This window comes from Astyanax mexicanus, chromosome 4, assembly GCF_023375975.1.
Source record: "Astyanax mexicanus isolate ESR-SI-001 chromosome 4, AstMex3_surface, whole genome shotgun sequence".
NCBI classification, from domain to species: domain Eukaryota; kingdom Metazoa; phylum Chordata; class Actinopteri; order Characiformes; family Acestrorhamphidae; genus Astyanax; species Astyanax mexicanus.
Window position 1 is genome coordinate 57,666,038 of NC_064411.1, and position 25,525 is coordinate 57,691,562.

Here is a 25,525-nt window from a genome sequence, read left to right on the forward strand (position 1 = left end):
CAAAGAATCGTTTGGCGTGGTGCTGATGAACAGCTCAGTGGTTCAGCCTCAGGCTCAGACTCTTTCTGCACCATCGCCATCCAGAACAGCAGCATCCATCCCGAACCGAACCGCGCGCGCAGCTCCTACCAAGCCGAACCATGTCCAAAAAGGAGGAAAAACCAGGAGAGCAGAAAAATGAATCGGAGTCAAATTGGAAACATGCCATTTATAATCCGAATACGGGGGAATTTGTGGGGCGCACTGCCAGCAGCTGGGGTGAGTGCATGAAAAAAAATCAATACTGAGCATAAAAATATGATTATAAACCATTGCATTACCTTATTTGTGTTATTTCTTTATTTTTATTCATTTTGCATGCATGCATCTATACATCTATAAATCTGTGCATACTCGCATCCATGCATCCATGCATCTGCCTAATGCACACCTAGGATTCTAAAAATAGGTTGCTGAAAAATGTGTGTAGATGAATGTAAGCGCGTGCAATACATGATGCACATTTATTATTTTATTTTTTCGGCATGCTATCATCACCATGCAGCCATCAGTCATGCTCGATGCATGCATCTGCCATTTATACACCCAAGCATAGCTATATATATATATATATATATATACAGCAATATAATACAATGCAATAGAAAAAAGGTGGGTTAAAAAAAAAGCAAATGGCTCCAGTGATGCTTCCTATCCTTTGACCACTGGTGATGGTTACTATTTTAAGCCCCTATGTAAAAAAAATCCCCAAGATCTGAAATGCATGTATATTATTAACATATATTGGTGGGTTTTTTTTAAACATTTTATATATTTTTTTTCAAATGTCATTGTGTCTGCCTGCATGTCATTGGAGGCTATTTCAGGCTTTCTAATAAAGGCCCTGAAAAAAAGCCGTTGCATCTCTCAGCTGTTCACCTCCTCGCCTCACCAGGAATCACATCAGTAAGGGTCTATAGGAATAGCCTGCTAGGGATGCACGATATTGGTGGAAAAAATATACATTGTGATATTTGGTTGCTTTCAGCAAAATATATATTGTGATGTTACAAAAAAAACCCTCAAAAAATGGGATTGGACACTGAAGACGTAAGTAGGTCTCGATAATTATGATATCGACCTAAATATAAATGCAATATATATGGATATGACCTCATATATTTTGAAGTGACCTTGATATCATCCACTGTACTATATGTACATACATGTATACACTCTTTATGTATATATTTATGCATTTAAATATATAATTTATTTAGGATTTGATTGTAGGAAATGTATCATGTTATATATCATTAATATCAATTAATATCAATAATTACTTTTAAGCATGATTGTGCTCCCAACACATTTCCAGGAAATCAATTGACACTAAACAGTCTACTAGTTCTGCACAGTATTGACGACAAAACTGATATTTTGATATTTTGTTGTATTTGTGAAATATATTAACATATTAGCCAAAAAATACAAGATTTTATTTTTTTTACCAGAAGTTGCAATATTAATAACACACTCCTCATATCCAAGACTGGAGTAAGATAAATAATATTGTACAAATATAAGTAGGTCTGTCATGATAATTACGTTTGCAACCTAAATATAAGTGCAATATATTTGTATATGACCTCAAAATGTTGCTGACCTTGTTAATGTCCACTGTGTTAGAAGACTATACATTGCACAATGTGTGCACATATTCATGTATGCATTGTTTATGAACACATTTATATAACTATATAAAATACAACTAAACAATATTTATATATAATACATACATACAATAGTACAAATTATGTTGATAATTGCAAAAATAGTTATTTTAAGGTTGATTCATTCCCAGGAATTCTACTACCAGGGCTGCATGATATTGGGGGAAAAATACACTGTGATATTCGGTTGCTTTGCGATATAAATATATATTGCAATGTTACACCTTTTTTTAACAGGATTTATTACTATTGCTATTAATAGCTCCCTCCCCGTATCCAAGACTGGAGTAAGATAAATATTATTGTACAGATATAAGTAGGTCTGTTATGATAATTATGTTAGCGACCTAAATATAAGTGCAATATATATGTGTATGACCTCAAATATTTTATCTGACCTTGAAATCGTCCACTGTATTAGTAGATTATATATTGCACATATTCATGTATGCATTGTTTATGTACATATTTATGTTTGTTTATGTTTTTTATATGTATATACACAATAATAAAATATGTATAAATAATACAATAGTACAAATAATGTTGATAATTGCAATTAACAACATTATTAATGCACTGTTTCTACCAAAGATTTAGAGTAAATATTGAAATAATATTGATCAAATATATCTATGTGTGTCATGATAACTGCTGTATGTTATCTACAAATATAAATATATATTCAAGTTTTATATGAACACATTTGTAATTTAGAACTGATAGTAATTGTATTTTAATCATTTAACATGACCAAATACAGATTCTTATATATTTATACTGTATATATTTTAGATAAAAAATACAATTCTTATACTTATGAATACATAATAAAAGTGTCATCTGATTGATTAAGATTTGCATTTGGGCCCATTAATCATCTTATATGTATTGTAATTTAGTAGTCTGACTGGTAGTGATTATATATTGATCCTTTAATGTGAATGAATATTGTAATATTGGAAAAAAAGGTTTATAAATGCTTATAATAATAATGTTTATGATCTAAACCTGATGATTTAAACAAATGAATAAAAATAATAAAAAATATATATAAAAATAATTGTTTACTCTGATTTTTAAATTATATATTGATCATTTAATATGAATAAATACAAAGACTCATGATACTAGAAAATTTAGCCTTTTAACTGTGTTTAGATGTCAATTATTAGTTAAACACAAATAATATCATATAGACTCAACCATTAAATCTATTAATATCCATTAAAAATATGATAAATATATAAAATAATTGTAATAATCATATTACAGTTAAGTATTCTGTCATTTCAATCCTGTTATATAAATTATTTCATGCATGCTTTAACATATAATAATAAAATGCTGATCTGCTTGAGACTTTTAGGATAAATTAAGCTTTTTAAATAATATCATGCATAAAATTAGCTAAATTATGGTAGTATCTAATTTAAAACAGAGCAATATATTGTATTATATGTTACAGGTCACTGATAAATCGTTTTGCTGATAAAACCAGCTGATCTTTAGGCTGTGTAGAGTTATTATTATCATATATACAAAAATATATATTTATAATAATAATATATATTTTATATTTAGATTTGTTTTATATAACAACAGTGACCAAAATCATCTGGGCTCAGTTTAACCTTCAATCTGATTAAACAGCGTCAGGCAGGTTTATTAGATTATGGATTTTTAACCCTTTGGGGAACTGGAGCTCGTTCCTCAGATTCCCTGTAAAATCAATCAGTATTGATTAGTGATTGGTGGAGGTGTGAGGGATGATCATTGTCTTCACTACTGATGAATTTCAGTGATCAATTCGTTTAGTAATGAATTATCTAACCTGTTTTAGTATAGAAGACCCGTTAACCCCTTAAACCTCAAGCGTATTGTTATTATTCAGTTACTATAATGAATTATTCTGTATCCATCATGAATTATTCATTATCTATTATAATCATTAGGTAACTGCTATGAACTATTACATATCCACTATGAATTATTTATTGTTTATTATTTAGTATTTACTATTAATTATCTAGTATCAACTATGAATTAGAGTATCTACTATACATTAATTTACTATATCAGTTTCTACTATGAATTACTCAGCATATAATATGAATTCAAATTCAAAACTCTTACTCAAATTCAAAGTTCTTACAATCGCCTACAAGGTGATACAGAACAGCTCCTTCCTACCTGCACTCACTCCTGAAGGCTTACGCTACCTCCCGGCCGCTGCGCTCCTCCAATGAACGTCGCCTCGCTTTACCAAACAAACATTCACACAAAGCAATCCAGACTGTTCTCATACAGAGTTCCCCAATGGTGGAACAAACTACCTTCCACTACCAGATCAGGAGAATCTCTCACTATCTTTAATAAACTCCTGAAGACAGAGCTCTTCAAAGAGCACTTACTCTCCTAACACCTCTAACTAACTACCTTCTACTACCAGATCAGGAGAATCTCTCACTATCTTTAATAAACTCCTGAAGACAGAGCTCTTCAAAGAGCTCTTACTCTCCTAACACCTCTAACTAACTACCTTCTACTACCAGATCAGGAGAATCTCTCACTATCTCTAATAAACTCCTGAAGACAGAGCTCTTCAAAGAGCACTTACTCTCCTAACACCTCTAACTAACTACCTTCTACTACCAGATCAGGAGAATCTCTCACTATCTTTAATAAACTCCTGAAGACAGAGCTCTTCAAAGACCACTTACTCTCCTAACACCTCTAACTAACTACCTTCTACAACCAGATCAGGAGAATCTCTCACTATCTTTAATAAACTCCTGAAGACAGAGCTCTTCAAAGAGCACTAACTCTCCTAACACCTCTAACTAACTACCTTCTACTACCAGATCAGGAGAATCTCTCACTATCTTTAATAAACTCCTGAAGACAGAGCTCTTCAAAGAGCACTTACTCTCCTAACACCTCTAACACACTAACTACTTCTAACCTCATTTCCTTCTTCCCCTCCTTCACTCCTCTATCCTATTATTCCCCTTTGACCTCCTTTTATCCCTATCCAAAGATGTTTTACCTTTAAACTTATTTTACATTGTACTTGACTATTGTAAGTCGCTTTGGACAAAAGCGTCTGCCAAATGTAATGTAATGTAATGTAATGTAATGAATTACTCAGTATCTACTATGAATTACTTTAAATGTACTATGAATTACTCAGTACCTACCATGAATTACACAGTATCTGCTCTGGATTATGCAGTGTCTGCTATGAATTACTTAGTATATACAATGAATTATTCAGTACCTACTTTAAATTACTCTACTATGAATTATACAGTATCTTTTATAAATTAAATATTATCTACTATGGATTATTCAGTATCTACTATGAATTGCTCAGTATCTACTATGAATTATTCAGTACCTACTATAAATACTCAGTCTCTACTATGAATTATACTGTATCTACTATTAATTACTCAGTATCAAATATGAATTACTCAGTATCTACTATGTACCTTTCTATTTTCACTCCTTCCTCCTGCCTCATTTAAATAGAAACAGTGCTGAGAACACATCGTTGGACACGTCCAGGTAGCTGCACAGTTAAAATAGCAATCCACCAAAGTCAGAGCTCACCTGGTTCTTAAAGGGAAAGATGAGGAAGAGACACTCTGATTGGTTTATTTCATGTTATGCACAAAATGAACCAAACCCATGATTAATTAAGAGAATTATTAGTGCATGCCTTTTGCTTTGTGTTTCGAGATGTGCAAGGTGTACTTTTCCCATTGTTATGATAGCAAAGACACACTGACACACCTTAAATCAAGCTGTACGGTGCACAGTTGACAGCTCACCTGTTACCTGACTTCACCTCATATAATAATAAAGTACCGGGACAGCCCTCGGGATATCCCCGGGACGCTTCCCTCCTCAGGGGAAATGTGGAAGCAGAAAAACAAAACCAGCCCTGAATAAATAAAATAATCTGAATAATAATCTGAATGATCTGATTACAGGATAAAGTCTTACTCTGTGTTCTTCAGGTCTGATCCTGCTCTTCTACCTGGTTTTCTACGGTTTCCTGGCTGGAATGTTCACTCTCACCATGTGGGCCTTGCTCCAGACTCTGGATGACAATGTCCCTAAATATAGCGACCGTGTCCCCTCGCCAGGTGAGCCCCCGCAGAGACCTCGAATACACGGCACAGATGATGCCCACATTAATAAACACACCCCAGCCTGAAAATCACACACACACACCCTACTGTACACTGAAAATAATGTACCTTTCTGCATACAATATTACCTAATTACAATTACTTAATTTATACAATATTACTCAAATAATTTATGATACAAAATATATTATAATATTATTTTTAGTTAAAACACACATTTAAATATTTACATAATCATGAAGATTTATGTTGTAAACAGACCAAGTCTCACTGTCTCAACACATGGATGGCATGTAATACATTATTTTTATTATACTAAACACTAGTATACTTTAGTATACTACAAAGAATGTATTACATGCCATCCATGTGTTGACAGTGTGTTTTAACTAAACATATAAAACATTTAGGAATTATAATATATTATGTATCATAAATTATTTGGGTAATTTTGTATTAATGAAGTAATTGTAATTAGGTATTGTATGCAGAAATAAAGTAAAGTTTACTAAAAGAAAGGATTGATTCAGTAAAAATAAATGAAGTAAAGTTTAATAAAAGAAAGGATTGATTCAGTAAAAATAAATGAAGTAAAGTTTACTAAAAGAAAGGATTGATTCAGTAAAAATAAATGAAGTAAAGTTTACTAAAAGAAAGGATTGATTCAGTAAAAATAAATGAAGTAAAGTTTACTAAAAGAAAGGATTGACTCAGTAAAAATAAATGAAGTAAAGTTTACTAAAAGAAAGGATTGATTCAGTAAAATAAATGAAGTAAAGTTTAATAAAAGAAAGGATTGATTCAGTAAAATAAATGAAGTAAAGTTTACTAAAAGAAAGGATTGATTCAGTAAAATAAATGAAGTAAAGTTTACTAAAAGAAAGGATTGATTCAGTAAAAATAAATGAAGTAAAGTTTACTAAAAGAAAGGATTGATTCAGTAAAAATAAATGAAGTAAAGTTTACTAAAAGAAAGGATTGATTCAGTAAAAATAAATGAAGTAAAGTTTACTAAAAGAAAGGATTGATTCAGTAAAATAAATGAAGTAAAGTTTAATAACAGAAAGGATTGATTCAGTAAAAATAAATGAAGTAAAGTTTAATAAAAGAAAGGATTGATTCAGTAAAAATAAATGAAGTAAAGTTTACTAAAAGAAAGGATTGATTCAGTAAAAATAAATGAAGTAAAGTTTACTAAAAGAAAGGATTGATTCAGTAAAAATAAATGAAGTAAAGTTTACTAAAAGAAAGGATTGATTCAGTAAAATAAATGAAGTAAAGTTTACTAAAAGAAAGGATTGATTCAGTAAAAATAAATGAAGTAAAGTTTACTAAAAGAAAGGATTGATTCAGTAAAAATAAATGAAGTAAAGTTTAATAAAAGAAAGGATTGATTCAGTAAAAATAAATGAAGTAAAGTTTACTAAAAGAAAGGATTGATTCAGTAAAATAAATGAAGTAAAGTTTACTAAAAGAAAGGATTGATTCAGTAAAAATAAATGAAGTAAAGTTTACTAAAAGAAAGGATTGATTCAGTAAAAATAAATGAAGTAAAGTTTACTAAAAGAAAGGATTGATTCAGTAAAAATAAATGAAGTAAAGTTTACTAAAAGAAAGGATTGATTCAGTAAAAATAAATGAAGTAAAGTTTACTAAAAGAAAGGATTGATTCAGTAAAAATAAATGAAGTAAAGTTTACTAAAAGAAAGGATTGATTCAGTAAAAATAAATGAAGTAAAGTTTACTAAAAGAAAGGATTGATTCAGTAAAAATAAATGAAGTAAAGTTTACTAAAAGAAAGGATTGATTCAGTAAAAATAAATGAAGTAAAGTTTACTAAAAGAAAGGATTGAATCAGTAAAATAAATGAAGTAAAGTTTAATAAAAGAAAGGACTGAATCAGTAAAATAAATGAAGTAAAGTTTACTAAAAGAAAGGATTGATTCAGTAAAAATAAATGAAGTAAAGTTTACTAAAAGAAAGGATTGATTCAGTAAAAATAAATGAAGTAAAGTTTACTAAAAGAAAGGATTGATTCAGTAAAAATAAATGAAGTAAAGTTTACTAAAAGAAAGGATTGAATCAGTAAAATAAATGAAGTATAGTTTACTAAAAGAAAGGATTGAATCCGTAAAATAAATGAAGTAAAGTTTAATAAAAGAAAGGACTGAATCAGTAAAATAAATGAAGTAAAGTTTACTAAAAGAAAGGATTGATTCAGTAAAAATAAATGAAGTAAAGTTTACTAAAAGAAAGGATTGATTCAGTAAAAATAAATGAAGTAAAGTTTACTAAAAGAAAGGATTGATTCAGTAAAAATAAATGAAGTAAAGTTTACTAAAAGAAAGGATTGAATCAGTAAAATAAATGAAGTAAAGTTTAATAACAGAAAGGATTGATTCAGTAAAAATAAATGAAGTAAAGTTTAATAAAAGAAAGGATTGATTCAGTAAAAATAAATGAAGTAAAGTTTAATAAAAGAAAGGATTGATTCAGTAAAAATAAATGAAGTAAAGTTTACTAAAAGAAAGGATTGATTCAGTAAAATAAATGAAGTAAAGTTTACTAAAAGAAAGGATTGATTCAGTAAAAATAAATGAAGTAAAGTTTACTAAAAGAAAGGATTGATTCAGTAAAAATAAATGAAGTAAAGTTTAATAAAAGAAAGGATTGATTCAGTAAAAATAAATGAAGTAAAGTTTACTAAAAGAAAGGATTGATTCAGTAAAAATAAATTAAGTAAAGTTTACTAAAAGAAAGGATTGATTCAGTAAAAATAAATGAAGTAAAGTTTAATAAAAGAAAGGATTGATTCAGTAAAAATAAATGAAGTAAAGTTTACTAAAAGAAAGGATTGATTCAGTAAAAATAAATGAAGTAAAGTTTACTAAAAGAAAGGATTGATTCAGTAAAAATAAATGAAGTAAAGTTTACTAAAAGAAAGGATTGATTCAGTAAAAATAAATGAAGTAAAGTTTAATAAAAGAAAGGATTGATTCAGTAAAAATAAATGAAGTAAAGTTTACTAAAAGAAAGGATTGACTCAGTGAAAAATAAATGAAGTAAAGTTTACTAAAAGAAAGGATTGATTCAGTAAAAATAAATGAAGTAAAGTTTACTAAAAGAAAGGATTGGCTGAAGTTCAGTTCACTTATTTACTCCATGTAACTCTATTTAAGTCTTGAAACCGAGTTGAAGTTACTTAAATTGATCTGAAATTAAATTTACTTAAAAAAAAGCAAATGCAGAAAGTTGCGAAACTTAGTAAATTTTACTCATCATTTTTTTCCAGTGTATACTAACATCAGTGTTATCCAAAAGCAGTGTGTAAGACTGGTGGAGGAGAACATGATGCCAGGATGCATAAAAAAACTGTGATTAAAAACCAACCAGGATTATTCCACCAAATATTGATTATTTCTGAACTCTTAAAACTTTATGAATATGAACTTGTTTTCTTTGTATTATTTGAGGTCTGAAAGCTCTGCATCTTTTTTGTTATTTCAGCCATTTCTCATTTTCTGTAAATAAATGCTCTAAATGAGAATATTTTTATTTGGAATTTGGGAGAAATGTTGTCTGTAGTTTATAGAATAAAACAACAATGTTCATTTTACTCAAACATATATTCTGTATATTCACCCTTATAATAAGAGACTGTATATCTGGGTTATATTGTATTATGTTGAATATTAATAACGCTCTGATTTTAGTAATAATAATGTTATTAACTCTGATTTTCTGATTCAGGGCTGGTTATCAGACCGAGCTCGATGGAAATAGTTTATAACAGATCAGATCCTCTACAGTATCAGCAGCATGTGGAGCATCTGGAGACTCTCCTGCAGCGTAAGTCCTCAATACACCCCTCCAGTGATCATGTTCATATAATCAATACTCGTAAAACCATTCATACCATCAATACTCATAACCAAAAATACTCATACTTATCAATCACCATTCATACCATCAATACTCATACTTATTAACACACAGCTAATTATACCATCAATACTCATACTTATCAATCACCATTCATACCATCAATACTCATTACCAACAATACTCATACTTATTAACAAATAGCTAATTATACCATCAATACTCATAACCAAAAATACTCATACTTATTAACAAATAGCTAATTATACCATCAATACTCATAACCAAAAATACTCATACTTATTAACACATAGCTAATTATACCATCAATACTCATAACCAAAAATACTCATACTTATTAACACATAGCTAATTATACCATCAATACTCATAACCAAAAATACTCATACTTATTAACACATAGCTAATTATACCATCAATACTCATACTTATCAATCACCATTCATACCATCAATACTCATTACCAACAATACTCATACTTATCAATCACCATTCATACCATCAATACTCATAACCAAAAATACTCATACTTATTAACACATAGCTAATTATACCATCAATACTCATAACCAAAAATACTCATACTTATTAACAAATAGCTAATTATACCATCAATACTCATAACCAAAAATACTCATACTTATTAACAAATAGCTAATTATACCATCAATACTCATAACCAAAAATACTCATACTTATTAACAAATAGCTAATTATACCATCAATACTCATAACCAAAAATACTCATACTTATTAACAAATAGCTAATTATACCATCAATACTCATACTTATTAACACACAGCTAATTATACCATCAATACTCATACTTATTAACACACAGCTAATTATACCATCAATACTCATACTTATTAACACATAGCTAATTATACCATCAATACTCATAACCAAAAATACTCATACTTATTAACAAATAGCTAATTATACCATCAATACTCATACTTATTAACACACAGCTAATTATACCATCAATACTCATACTTATTAACACATAGCTAATTATACCATCAATACTCATAACCAAAAATACTCATACTTATTAACACACAGCTAATTATACCATCAATACTCATACTTATTAACACACAGCTAATTATACCATCAATACTCATACTTATTAACACATAGCTAATTATACCATCAATACTCATACTTATCAATCACCATTCATACCATCAATACTCATTACCAACAATACTCATACTTATTAACAAATAGCTAATTATACCATCAATACTCATAACCAAAAATACTCATACTTATTAACACATAGCTAATTATACCATCAATACTCATAACCAAAAATACTCATACTTATTAACACATAGCTAATTATACCATCAATACTCATACTTATCAATCACCATTCATACCATCAATACTCATAACCAAAAATACTCATACTTATTAACACACGGCTAATTATACCATCAATACTCATACTTATTAACACACAGCTAATTATACCATCAATACTCATACTTATTAACACATAGCTAATTATACCATCAATACTCATACTTATCAATCACCATTCATACCATCAATACTCATTACCAACAATACTCATACTTATTAACAAATAGCTAATTATACCATCAATACTCATAACCAAAAATACTCATACTTATTAACACATGGCTAATTATACAATCAATACTCATACTTATCAATCACCATTCATACCATCAATACTCATAACCAAAAATACTCATACTTATTAACACACGGCTAATTATACCATCAATACTCTTACTTATCAATAACCATTCATACCATCAATACTCATTACCAACAATACTCATACTTATCAATCACCATTCATACCATCAATACTCATAACCAAAAATACTCATACTTATTAACACACGGCTAATTATACCCACAGGCCAATCAATACCCATAATGAATATCCATCCACATTATCTGTCTTAGTAATCAATACTCATATCCATAAATACCTGTTCACACTTTCAGTACCCTTACTCATAAATTCAGGTTCACACTGTCAGTAGACATACACATAATTATTTGTAAGTACCATTAATACTCATATCATAAATACTTGTCAGTATCATTAATACACATACCCATAAATACTCATAATTTTCATCAATACTTATACCCATAAAACCTATCCACATTTTTAGTACTCATACCCATAAATTGTCATCTGTACCACCAATACTGATACCCATAAAAACTTGTCAGTACCATCAATACTCATACCCATTAGTACTCGTCATTACCATCAATACTCATACCTATAAATACCTGTTCACACTTTCAATACTCATACCAATAAATTCACGTTCACTCTTTCAGTACTCATACTCATAAATACTCATCAGTACTACCAATACTTATACCCATAAAAACTTGTCAGTACCATCAGTACTCATACCAGTTAATAACTGTCCACACTTTCCATACTTGTACCCATACATTTTGATGATACGGAGCAGGTTAAGAATGAGCTGTCTCTCTCTCTGTCTGTCTGTCTGTAGAGTATAATGATACGGAGCAGGTGAAGAATGAGCTGTCTCTCTCTCTCTCTCTGTCTGTCTCTCTGTAGAGTGTAATGATACGCAGCAGGTGAAGAATGAGCTGTCTCTCTCTCTCTCTCTCTCTGTCTGTCTCTCTGTAGAGTATAATGAAATGGAGCAGGCGAAGAATGAGCTGTCTCTCTCTCTCTCTCTGTCTGTCTCTCTGTAGAGTGTAATGATACGCAGCAGGTGAAGAATGAGCTGTCTCTCTCTCTCTCTCTGTCTGTCTCTCTGTAGAGTATAATGATATGGAGCAGGTGAAGAATGAGCTGTCTCTCTCTCTGTCTGTCTCTCTGTAGAGTATAATGATAAGGAGCAGGTGAAGAACGAGCTGTCTCTCTCTCTCTGTCTGTCGGTCTGTAGAGTATAATGATACGGAGCAGGTGAAGAATGAGCTGTCTCTCTCTCTCTCTCTCTCTCTCTCTCTGTCTGTCTCTCTGTAGAGTACAATGATATGGAGCAGGTGAAGAATGAGCTGTCTCTCTCTCTCTCTCTGTCTGTCTCTCTGTAGAGTGTAATGATAGTATCATTACACTCTACAGAGAGACAGACAGAGAGAGAGAGAGAGACAGCTCATTCTTCACCTGCTGCGTATCATTATGATACGCAGCAGGTGAAGAATGAGCTGTCTCTCTCTCTCTCTCTGTCTGTCTCTCTGTAGAGTGTAATGATACGGAGCAGGTAAAGAATGAGCTGTCTCTCTCTCTGTCTGTCTCTCTGTAGAGTGTAATGATACGGAGCAGGTGAAGAATGAGCTGTCTCTCTCTCTCTGTCTGTCTCTCTGTAGAGTATAATGATACGGAGCAGGTGAAGAATGAGCTGTCTCTCTCTCTCTCTCTCTCTGTCTGTCTCTCTGTAGAGTATAATGATACGGAGCAGGTGAAGAATGAGCTGTCTCTCTCTCTCTCTCTCTCTCTCTGTCTCTCTGTAGAGTGTAATGATACGGAGCAGGTAAAGAATGAGCTGTCTCTCTCTCTGTCTGTCTCTCTGTAGAGTGTAATGATACGGAGCAGGTAAAGAATGAGCTGTCTCTCTCTCTGTCTGTCTCTCTGTAGAGTATAACGATACGGAGCAGGTGAAGAATGAGCTGTCGCTCTCTGTCTCTCTGTAGAGTATAATGATACAGGGCAGGTGAAGAATGAGCTGTCTCTCTCTCTCTGTCTGTCTCTCTGTAGAGTATAATGATACGGAGCAGGTGAAGAACGAGCTGTCTCTCTCTCTCTCTGTCTGTCTCTCTGTAGAGTATAATGATACGGAGCAGGTGAAGAACGAGCTGTCTCTCTCTCTCTCTGTCTGTCTCTCTGTAGAGTATAATGATACGGAGCAGGTGAAGAATGAGCTGTCTCTCTCTCTATCTGTCTCTCTGTAGAGTATAATGATACGGAGCAGGTGAAGAACGAGCTGTCTCTCTCTCTCTCTGTCTGTCTCTCTGTAGAGTATAATGATACGGAGCAGGTGAAGAACGAGCTGTCTCTCTCTCTCTCTGTCTGTCTCTCTGTAGAGTATAATGATACGGAGCAGGTGAAGAACGAGCTGTCTCTCTCTCTCTCTGTCTGTCTCTCTGTAGAGTATAATGATACGGAGCAGGTGAAGAATGAGCTGTCTCTCTCTCTATCTGTCTCTCTGTAGAGTATAATGATACGGAGCAGGTGAAGAACGAGCTGTGTCTGGCGGGTCAGTACTATGAGCAGGACGGGTCAGATGAGAAGAAGGTGTGTCAGTTCAGAAGGAGTTCCCTGGGGTTCTGTTCTGGTCTCACTGACTCCAGCTACGGGTACCGGGAGGGACAACCCTGCATCATCGTCAAAATGAACCGGGTCAGTTTATACTATATACTTTATACTATAACAACTCCTTAGCAACCACCTGAAACATGCAGCCAAACCCTAGCAACCACACTAGCAACAGCAAAGCAACAGCATAGTAACAAATTATCAGGCCCTTAGATACAACCTGGAATACTGAAGCAACCACTTAGTATTAGCATTTCAGCTACCAAGCAACTGACCAGTCACACTCTATCAACCACCCTAGCAACAGCAAAGCAACCACATGGAATAGCAACAATTTTGCAATATGCAAGCTACCACCTAAAACAGCATAGCAACCATCTTAGGACTGCTTAGCAACCACCTGCAACACATTAGTTACTGCTTAGTAAATGCCCAAAGCTACCAAATGGGATATCATAGCAACAGCTTTGTAACCCCAAAGATACCACATGGAATATCATAGCGACTGCTTTGCAATAGCACAGCAATCACCTTGGACACAGTAGCAACCGCTTAGTCAGAGCATATTAGCTGCCAACCAATCACTTTAGCATCAGCATAGCAACAAATGCTTAGCAACAGCACAATACACAATATTATTATTATTTAGAACTACATTATATGTATAAAAAATTGCGTACACTTTCTATAACCGCATTGTTAACGTTAAAATATATATGTTATAATTGTGTTATTGATCTGCAGATTATTGGCCTGAAGCCAAGTGGAGACCCGTTCATTAACTGCACGGCGAAGGTAAGCGTCCCATTATTTATCGGAGGTTGACGGGTTGTATAAAGATTTTTACGATGAAATTACTTCGTAATCACTTTTCACGTTTCTAAGTGTGTCGATAATTACCAGGGGTGTAAAATTCTGAGCACTATTAAAGAATTATCAAAAATCTATTGAGAATTTTTTTTTCCACGTTCAGTATTTTAGCTGTGCAAACCTGAGCTCCCCCTACAGGCGTGGAGTGTAATTCACTTTCACACCACTGCAGTAAATACAAACCTTTAAGGCTTATTTGGTTAGCTATGACGCAGCAGCCAGCTTCGCAAAGATTAAAAGACACAAAGGATGTGAAGCAAAGAATGAAGCTAGCAGACAATGGTAATTGCATTGTCAAAGCAACATCAGAGCAGGTTAGCATGCTAACAGTTGGCCTTGGCATGATTACATAGCCAAGAGATGTGCTGCTAACAGACACGGCAGCCAGGCTCTGCGCGGTTGGAATTTGAGTTAGCTGCAATGCTAACAGATGGTCTCAGCAAGGTTGAGATGGTTTAGCAGCATTCCTAACAATTTTGTCACGTTTTGGCAGAGTTGGAGCTGCAATGCTAACAGACAGCAAGAGTAGGTTTTCGTGATGCTAATGGCCAGGCGTAGCCAAAATTAGAGCAGGTTAGCCAGGATGCTAATAGCTAAGCCCGCCAAGATTGGAGCAGGTTAGTCGTGATGCTAACGGCAAGGCTTAGTTAAGATTGGAGCAGGTTAGCCGTAAACATAACAACCAGGCTAATTGAGATTTGTGCAGGTTAGCCGTGATGCTAACAACTAGGCCAACTGACATTTGAGCAGGTTAGCTGTGATGCTAACAACGGCTAACCAGGCTAACTGAGGTTTGAGCAGGTTAGCCATGAAGTTATCGACCAGCGAGACAGCCAGGCTCAGTAGAGATTGGAGCAGATTAGCCTGGATGCTAACAGCCAGGCTAGATGAGATTAGACCAAGTTAGCATGGATTCTAACAGCTAAGCTCAGCAAATTGGAGCAGGTTAACCTGGATGCTAACAAACAGGCTAATTAAGGTTTGAGCAGGTTAGCCATAATGCTAATATCCAGGCTAAGTGAGATTAGTCAAGTCAAGTAGTTTTATTGTCAATGCTGCATATGTACAGGACATACATAGAATTGAAATTACGTTACTCTCCTTCCCAATTTTACAGCAAGTACAGATAATAGATAATAAAGAAAAATAAAGAAAAAGGGGAGACACTATGTGTACAATACAGCAGCAGGGACACAGACATACATGAGACAGAACAAGGTGCAGTAGTGGTGGGGGTGAAATAGATATATAAATAGAAATAAAAAGAAATAAATATATAATCTAAATCTAAATGAGTGGGAGACACTATATGTACAATACAACAAAAACACAATAGACATTTGTGAGACAGAAGATAATAGTGCAATATTAATGGTGATTAAGATCAAGTGACAATATAAATAGAACCCGTATAACAGTAGTGCAATGTTGTATCTAGCTTAAGGCTGGTAAAGTTCTTAAAGTTCCCAGTTCTTGGGGAATTAAAGTGTGTATGACAGTGCAGCGTAACAGTAGTGCAGGTATTGGGTGTGTAGTGCAGGTCCTTTTACAAAAGTTACAGTACTGTGTGTGTTCTAGACCAAGTTAGGCTAACTTAGACCAGGCTAACTTAGACCAAGTTAGCCTGGATTCTAGCAGCTAAGATCAGCAAAATTGGAGCAAGTTAGCCTGGATGCTAATAGCTTAAAAGCCAAGCTAAGTAAGATTATAGCAAGTTAGCCGTGATGCTAACAGCCTGACAGCAAGGTTTTACCAAGATTGGAGTAGATTAGCCGTGATGCCAACAGATGTCCAAGTCTGAGCTGCTGGTGCTCTTGTACTTTTGTACTTTGGTGCATATTAAGGTAAAACAGCTCCAGAATGAATGTTTTAATTTGAATAATTGAATGTAATGGAGTGTAATTAAGTGTAATTGAGTGTAATTGACAGTAATTAAGTAGCTGTATTCAGTGTAGACAGAGAGAATGGAGTAGTACGGTGGTAATTAGGGCTCTGGAACGGTTTGTAAACAGGTGTAAATTTGATGTAATGAATAAATGAAAGGCAGGAATTGAACCCCCTGGTAATTGAGGCTGTAAGTGTGGTTCTGGTGTTGTCGTGGGTTTATTTTATACGTTGTTTTTTACGTTGTCTGCCTGCCTGTTCTCCCTCTATTCGTCTCGTCCTTCTCTCACCAGCCTGTTCTTTGTTTTTCCTTTTTTCTGTTTCTCTCTTTTCTTTTCCTCGCGTGTTTCTTATCTGCATGCTGCCAGTTCAACTCCCTAGTAAAGTGATGGGTAAGATCACTGTCTGATCATCTCCTTTAATCTCCCTGTGTGTGCGTGTGTGCGTGCTCTAAAAAAAAAAAATATATATATTTATTTAATTATTAATGAAACTACTTATTTATTCATTGATTTATTTATTTATTAAATTAATTTGTTTTATTTTAATTTATTTTACTCCATATCTGTAATAATGTGTTTGTGGGAGAGAGAGAGAGAGAGAGAGAGAGGTGTTTTTATTTTTATTTTATGTATTTTACACTTTTAAATAATATTATCATATAACATAATAAAACTATAACGTATAAAATACTAACATTCATGTTTTTAAAAGGGACATATTATGAAAAAAGGTGAATCAGCTGAGAGATTCCTCCCTTGCTGTGACGTCACAATAAGGAAACCTGCATAGAACCACCCTGGCTCCACCCCTTATTCCTCAGCCCCCACCACAGCCCCGCCCACTAGACAGCAGAATTAGCCAGCAGACTTTGTCTGAGGGAGGGATCTGTACCTACTGTCCGTAGCAAGTCAGCAAATGATGTAAGAAAGATTGTAAAAACTTTCAAATAATGAGTTTAGTGCTAAATGCTAACATGTGGTAAACAATCAGCGTAACAAAAATGGGGCGTGGCCAGCAGCAGCAGCTTATTTGCATAAAAGTGACAGAGCCCTTAAACATCTCATTCTGAAAGGCAATAAATGTTATTTTTTTCTGATAAGAGTTTTTGTCTTACTAAGCATCGTATAAGTGTAATATTATTTTACTTATTTTAGGAATAATGATCTTATTCAGACTCACTTAGAAGTAGTTTAAACTTAAAATAAGCACAAAAAGTCACCAGTCAAGTTATTCTCTTTCTTTTGTCCACATTTAAGCTCAAAAAACAGTGATTTTTTTGCCAATGTATTTTTTTGTAGTGTAAGAATAGAGCTGACGAGATCTTTATCTTTATGTAAGAGTGATTTTGTGTAAAAGAACATTTCTAAATTCTAAAACAGGTATAATATGTTCTCTTTAAATGTTATTTTAACATTTTATTTGTTAATTTATTTTCTTTTATTATAATTATTAATATGAATCAATGATAACAAGACTAATATCAGTAATAATATTATTATTATTATTATTATTATTATTATTATTATTAATAATATATATTGATTAAGCACGCTCTGGTGCGATCAGGTGATCAGGTATCTGAGAGCTGGACTCACACGACCCCTGCTGGACACACTGTGCACTGCACCTTCATCACTGTGTTACTGTCTCTGTAGTGTGTGTGTATATATATATATATATATATATATATATATATATATATATAAAATATGTGCTATGTTTGGTTATAAAGGTGTGTGTATATATTAAGTGTGTGTTTAGTAAGTGTGTGTGTGTGTGTGTGTGCGCAGGGTGAGAGTCAGGTGCAGGTGCAGTATTTTCCGCAGGAGGGACGAATTGACCGCATGTACTTTCCTTACTACGGGAAAAAAGCTCACGTAAGTATTTACCCCCCCATAACTGTTCCATAGGTACCAATGGAAGTTAACTGTGCTGTATTCCCCCAAGTGAAATATATAGGTGTTGGAGAATGAAACTGAAACACCTGTCATCATTTTAGTGTGGGATTTTAGGTTTCATGGCTAAATTGGAGCAGCCTGGTGTTCAATCTTCATTAGTTGCACATTGCACCAGTAAGAGCAGAGTGTGAAGGTTCAATTAGCAGGGTAAGAGCACAGTTCTGCTCTAAATATTGCAATGCACACAACATTATGGGAGACATACCAGAGTTCAAAAGAGGACAAATTGTTGGTGCATGTCTTGCTGGAGCATCTGTGACCAAGACAGCAAGTCTTTGTGATGCATCAAGAGCCACGGTATCCAGGGTAACGTCAGCATACCACCAAGAAGGACCAACCACATCCAACAGGATTAACTGTGGATGCTGTAAGAGGAAGCTGTCTGAAAGGGATGTTCGGGTGCTAACCCGGATTGTATCCAAAAAACATAAAACCACGGCTGATCAAATCACGGCAGAATTCAATGTGCACCTCAACTCTCCTGTTTCCACCAGAACTGTCCGTCACCACAATCAATTATTGTGCTCTAAAACCAGGGGCCTCATGTACTAAAGGTGCGTACGCACAAAAACATTGCGTACGTCATATTTCATGCTCACGGTCAGATGTACTAAATGTGACTTGAACGTGAGAAAGTGCGTTCCCCCACGGCACTTTCATTTCAGGCGTATGTATGTTTTTTGTATGTATGTTTCTAATGTGTTTTTGTCATTTGGCGACACTTAGAGGCGATGCATTGAAATTACAACTATTAAGGTATCCATCCTTTATTCACACATTGTAGTAATAAGCCATTATTGGGTAAAATAAAGTAAATAAATCAGACAATTAAACAGTAATTAATCAGACAATTTCACTGAAGTAATTGTTCTAGCCTAGATTATATACATGCATAAAACAAAATGTTGAGCTGGAGTTGTTGGAGATGCAGCGTTGACAATATTGGAATATTTTGCTAATAATGGCCAAATTCGTTGAGAGCGTGTTTTCCGTGACCATTATAGTTTTTTTGGCTCATGATGATGACTGGCTTATAAACCGTTTTAGATTTCCAAGAGCATAAGAGGATAAGAAAACATGGCAGGTGTAATGCATTTGTGCACTTGCGCTTGATTTCAAGTTGATTGTGAGGCACTAAGAGAAAGTACGTGGGATTCTGCCCTCGCACGGTTTGATAAATACAGATTTTTTGTGCATACGAAACTTTTTCTGGTCTGAGCGTACACTACATTTTATTATGAAGTCTACGCAAGTCTTAGTACATGAGGCCCCAGGTGTTTCAGTTTTATTGTCCAACCCTTGTATCAGCCCTAAACACTGCAAAAAGGGCTAATTAAGTATTAAATTAACTCCCACAGAGTTGATTTTAACTCTTTTTCAGGGTTTGTATAGCTCCACCCTCCACAATTTCACTGTTTTAGTTAAATATTAAACATCTTTTTTTTATTATTTTTTTATTATTTAATTATTATTCAGGACAGGTTAGAGTGTAGTTTTCCATTGTACTTCTTAGTGCATTACCAACACTTTATCACAGTTTACTGTACAAAGGATGGTAACTTGCTCTTATAGCCTACAATATATTGACTAGACAAACAACCATTAAACAAAATATAACACAATACCCAATGAAAGGAGCCCTGGTGGGCAAGATTTCACACTGATGGGGAGTTAGGATCTGAGGGACACACCCATTATGCAAACAACAGATTTAACTGGGCGGAGTTTAATTAAATCTCTGTGGAGATGGCCAGTATTTATTGGGTTTAGTGGGATTAATAGGGAATATAATTGCCCCATAACTGACCTGTAAAAGCAGTGTAATGTTAGAGGTGTTTTAGGAGGAGAAGGTGTGTTTGAGATGTTTGATCTGACCTGCTGCTCCACGTTGGTGCAGGTGGGGTACGTGCAGCCGCTGGTGGGGGTGAAGCTGATGCTGAGGAAGGAGGACTACAGTAAGGAGCTGATGGTGGAGTGCAGGGTGGAGGGATCCAACCTCAAGAACAACGACGAGCGAGACAAGTTCCTCGGGCGCGTTTCCTTCAGGGTGCTGGTGACCGAGTAACACACTAATACAAACACACACACACACACACACACTACACACACACATACTACACACTTTACATTAAACACTACACACACACACAGCCAGCACTGCCACTCTCTCCTGGGGCCTGACCGATATGTTTTTATGATTTTTAACCGATGTGATCAATAATAATTACCGTATATCTTATTATATATCATTTTGTACGTCCAAAAACGTGTTTCCAATTTTTTCAAACCACGTAGTTTCAACTGAAAGGACATATTGAATTTTTAACGCCCACAATTTTTACTCTTTAGTAAAACCAACGAACACCAGCTAAACGTACATGGAAAAAAAATATGTTTATATATAAATTAAAAAATATATATATATATGCATATTTAGTAGTATATAGCATCTAAAATAGTGTAGATAGAATAAGAGTAGAGTTCAACTTAAGAAGTAAGAGCATTAGCATTGTGCTAACACCGCTAGTAGCCACACCGATTAAATCAAACGATGAAGCGATGAATTCAACAATTAAAAAAAGAAAAGAGTAAATGACATGCTTGATGCTGATTGGCGGCTATCGTACTGACTTTGCATTGTATCCACTGTTAGCATTGTTAGTGTTGTTAGCATTGATAGCATTTAGCAGCATTTAGCAGACTAGAGTGGTCTTTTAAATGAATTAATATTGTGTAAATATAGAATTTATATATATGCTGATTTGTTGATTGGTGGTTGTTTAAAACAGCATTATTACATCATTATTACAACAGTGCTGAATGTGCTGATTTTTTTCTATAGGAAGTTTAAGGAGACACTGTTATTGGTGCTTTATTGATACTGATCAATTAGCTGATACACTTTAATACTTAAAAAATCTAATAATAGTTTTTTAGCACCCAGAAGGAATCAATAGAAGCTCAATAGATATCGCTTGTATCAGTCTAAATTTTTAATTTTTAATAAATCACTTTTTACCTTCCTTCTGGGTGAAACTATTTATTGATTATTGATTAGCGCACTTTCCAAACAGTATATCGGTCGGGTCCTTTCTGGGTAAGGCCTCAATATCCTCCTGTGAAAAACTTTCAAAACTCTGAATAAACACCTGAATCCACACAGGGTACATCAGGTAGCAGCCACGATGATCAATCATCATATCGATCAACTTATATACATCGATCAGTCTTATCCATAACTTCATATATATATATATACAGTGCCCTCCATAATTATTGGCACCCCTGGTTAAGATGTGTTCTTTAGCTTCTCATAAATTGAGTTTTGTTCAAAATAATATAGGACCACGATGGAAAAAAAGAGTAAAATACAACCTTTAACTCAAGTGAATTTATTCAGTAGGAAAAAAATCCCACATTAAGAAATAATTATTTAACATCAAATCATGTGTGCCACAATTATTAGCACCCCTGATGTTAATACTTTGTACAACCCCCTTTTGCCAACAAAACAGCACCTAATCTTCTCCTGTAATGTTTCACAAGATGGGAGAATACAGAAAGAGGGATCTTTGACCATTCCTCTTTGCACATTCTCTCTAAATCATCCAACGACCTGGGTCCTCTCCTCTGCACTCTCCTCTTCAGCTCACCCCACAGGTTTTCAATGGGGTTGAGGTCTGGGGACTGAGATGGCCATGGGAGGAGCTTGATTCTGTGTGCGGTGAACCATTTCTGTGTAGATTTGGCCACATGTTTAGGGTCATTATCTTGCTGAAAGACCCAGTGACGACCCATCTTCAGCTTTCGGGCAGAAGCCACCAGATTTTGTTTTAAAATGTCCTGGTATTTTAGAGCATTCATGATGCCATGCACCCTAACAAGGTTCCCAGGGCCTTTAGAAGAGAAACAGGCCCACAGCATCACTGATCCCCCGCCGTATTTCACAGTGGGCATGAGGTGCTTTTCTGCATACTCAGCTCTTGTGTTACGCCAGACCCACTTAGAGCATTTGTTGCCAAAAAGCTCTATCTTTGTTTCATCTGACCAAAGCACACGGTCCCAGTTGAAGTCATAGTACCGCTTAGCAAACTCCAAACGTTTGCGTTTATGATTGTGAGTGAGAAATGGTTTCTTCCGTGCATGCCTCCCAAACAGCTTGTTGGCATGTAGATAGCGCCTGATGGTTGTTTTGGAGACTTTGTGACCCCAAGAAGCTACTATTTGTTGCAATTCTGTAACAGTGAGCTTTGGAGAACTTTTTATTTCTCTTATCATCCTCCTCACTGTGCGTGGTGGCAAAATAAACTTGCGTCCTCGTCCAGGCTTGTTTACCACTGTTCCAGTTGTTTTAAACTTCTTAATAATTCCTCTGACAGTAGATATGGACAGGTGTAGGCGAGTAGCGATTTTCTTGTAGCCATTGCCTGACTTGTGAAGGTCAACACACATCTGCCTCACTTGAATGGTATGTTCCTTTGTCTTTCCCATGTTGAAGATAAATGGCCTCTGTGTCACGTCATATTTATACCCCAGGGAAACAGGAAGTTGTGAATTACTAATTAAATGTTCCTACATACTCTGATCAACTTCGTAAACTACTGTAGAAGTGACGGAAATACTTTTATTAAATTTATTTCCTAAGAATTGTTAGGGGTGCCAATAATTGTGGAACAGGTGATTTTATGAAGAATAATTATTTCTTAGTCAGGGATTTTATTTCCCCCTTAAAATTTACTTGAGTTAAAGGTTGGACTTTACTTTTTTTCCCATCGTGGTCCTATATTATTTTGAACAAAACTCAATTTATGAGAAGCTAAAGAACACATCTTAACCAGGGGTGTCAATAATTATGGAGGGCACTGTATATACACATATTTATACGTCTTATTTTTTTCCTACTATCAGAAACCACAAACCACCATCTCTCCAGCACTGTTTTTTCTCTTCATTAATATCTAAACAAATAAATAAAAGTGATATAAAAAAAAGATTGATTAAAGCAAAGCACAGTTTGATCAGTACTGTCCTCCCGCTCCTGTCTGAACGCTGTTTTACCGTGAAGCGCGTAAAGGGATTTTTGTATATAATGTGAATGAGAAATAAGAGTGTCGGTGGTGATTAATACCCGCTGTTTGCGTGTTTTGCGTGTTTGTCTCGTGCTGACTGTGTACCGCGTATTTAATCCAACACTGTCTCGTCTGCCATAGTCCACTGTTCTGTCTTAGCCCTGTATAAAACCAGCTGTTTCACTGTAAAGGGGAATATCTAATACATTTATGAGAGTACAAAAAAAATGAAACTGGAACAAATATCTGTAACATAAGAGATTTCTGTAGCCTCTGCACCCGCCCCAGGCTTGTGCAGATGCCCTAAAAGAGCCATTTAACATCTTGGAATAAAGGATATTTTAAGAAAAACGAGAGTTTGTGCTGTTTTTATTTGGTGCAGATGCGTGTTTTCACCACACGAGGCCGCCAGAACGCAAGAGTGCCACTTCCTGTTTTTAGGAAACCACAGAAGAAACTGGTCATGTGATCACACATTTTTGAAAAGTCAGCCGTTTGCAGTCATTTTTCTCATCCTGCAAAGAATAGAGCCTCATTGCATGAGGGCTTATTACATTTAGGTTCAAAAAACTGTTTTTTGCCTTTTAAAGTAAATTTTCTATTATCACAAAGTTTCGATTGTTGTGTCTGAACAGTTATAGACAAGTTTGAAGTCTATACAGCTAGCATGATTTTAGCCTAAAAACTACTGGACCATGCATTGTTTCCAAAATAGTGGGGTAGTTATGAACATATAATTTTTTTGTTACTGTACATTGTATTCTTACATTTTATCACTAAACCTATGTGAGATTCTTAATTTTAGACCAAAAATTTGGAGTATGCACAAAGAAATGACATCAATATCCCTGCCAGCTGGATCAGAAAGGAAAAAGCAGGTTGGGTTAAGTGTGCATTTATTTCAGAAAAAGCAATAGGGAGCATTAATAATCAGTAAAACATTCTCCCTCCAACTTTTACACAGATTTATCTTTATTTTCTCCAGTAAATATCTTTCTTTTCTATTGCATATATAAATGCATTAACATGGTAAACATGTTTATTTTGTTAAATATGTCATTATTAGGATTACTATTATTATGATGTTTTTTCACCAGCTTGATTTTTTTTGGTGTCCTAAAACCAAAACTACGCTATTATTTTTGCACAAAAAATACCTGCGATTTTAACTGTGATTCATGATTTTAATGGTTAATTACAGATTTTTTTATAATATTTTTTATCAGTGCAAATAGATATATACTTTATTGATTCCAGAAAGAAAATGTAAGAAATCTGTTAGACAGTCTGATTTTATCCCAGTGTAATTAGTATTAGCGTTAGCGTTAGCGGGTGTAGCGGCTGTAGGCTCTGACCCTGCCAATAGCTATCAATAAATCAGCGCTTTGCGTTAGCTGATTAGCCGCACAGATTTAGCAGCCTGAGCCCTGAGAGAGCTGAGGAGAATCCAGCTTCACTCAGACGATGAGGACGTTCAAATGATAAACAGAAACTAATATAACTAACACAATATTATAATACTAGTGCATCAAAAAAAAAAAAAAAAACTTTATTTCAGTAATATTTCAGTTTAAAATGTGAAACTCATATATTATATAGATGTATTAAACACAGAGTGATCTATTTTAAGAGTTTCTTTTATTGTTGAGGTTGATTATGTCTTACAGA

At 34.2% G+C, this 25,525-nt stretch overlaps 1 protein-coding gene across 1 annotated transcript; it reads left to right on the forward strand.

Moving 5' to 3' along the window:
• The first annotated feature begins 3 nt into the window (after nt 1-3).
• On the forward strand, nt 4-21,146 carry atp1b3a (ATPase Na+/K+ transporting subunit beta 3a). The gene is made up of 7 exons (XM_049476766.1): nt 4-258; nt 5,738-5,866; nt 9,623-9,721; nt 13,970-14,157; nt 14,818-14,868; nt 18,621-18,707; nt 20,686-21,146. Exons 1-7 carry the CDS (start codon nt 141-143, stop codon nt 20,851-20,853), a joined length of 840 nt encoding a protein of 279 aa, XP_049332723.1. The 5' UTR covers nt 4-140; the 3' UTR covers nt 20,854-21,146.
• The last annotated feature ends 4,379 nt before the right edge of the window (nt 21,147-25,525 follow it).

Excerpts from the sequence above, each read along its gene's own strand:
- atp1b3a (XM_049476766.1), top strand. The coding sequence starts at position 141 with ATGTCCAAAAAGGAGGAAAAACCAGGAGAGCAGAAAAATGAATCGGAG. Across the intron at positions 14,158-14,817 it reads TCATCGTCAAAATGAACCGG|ATTATTGGCCTGAAGCCAAG; the intron begins GTCAGTTTATAC and ends ATTGATCTGCAG. Across the intron at positions 14,869-18,620 it reads TCATTAACTGCACGGCGAAG|GGTGAGAGTCAGGTGCAGGT; the intron begins GTAAGCGTCCCA and ends GTGTGTGCGCAG.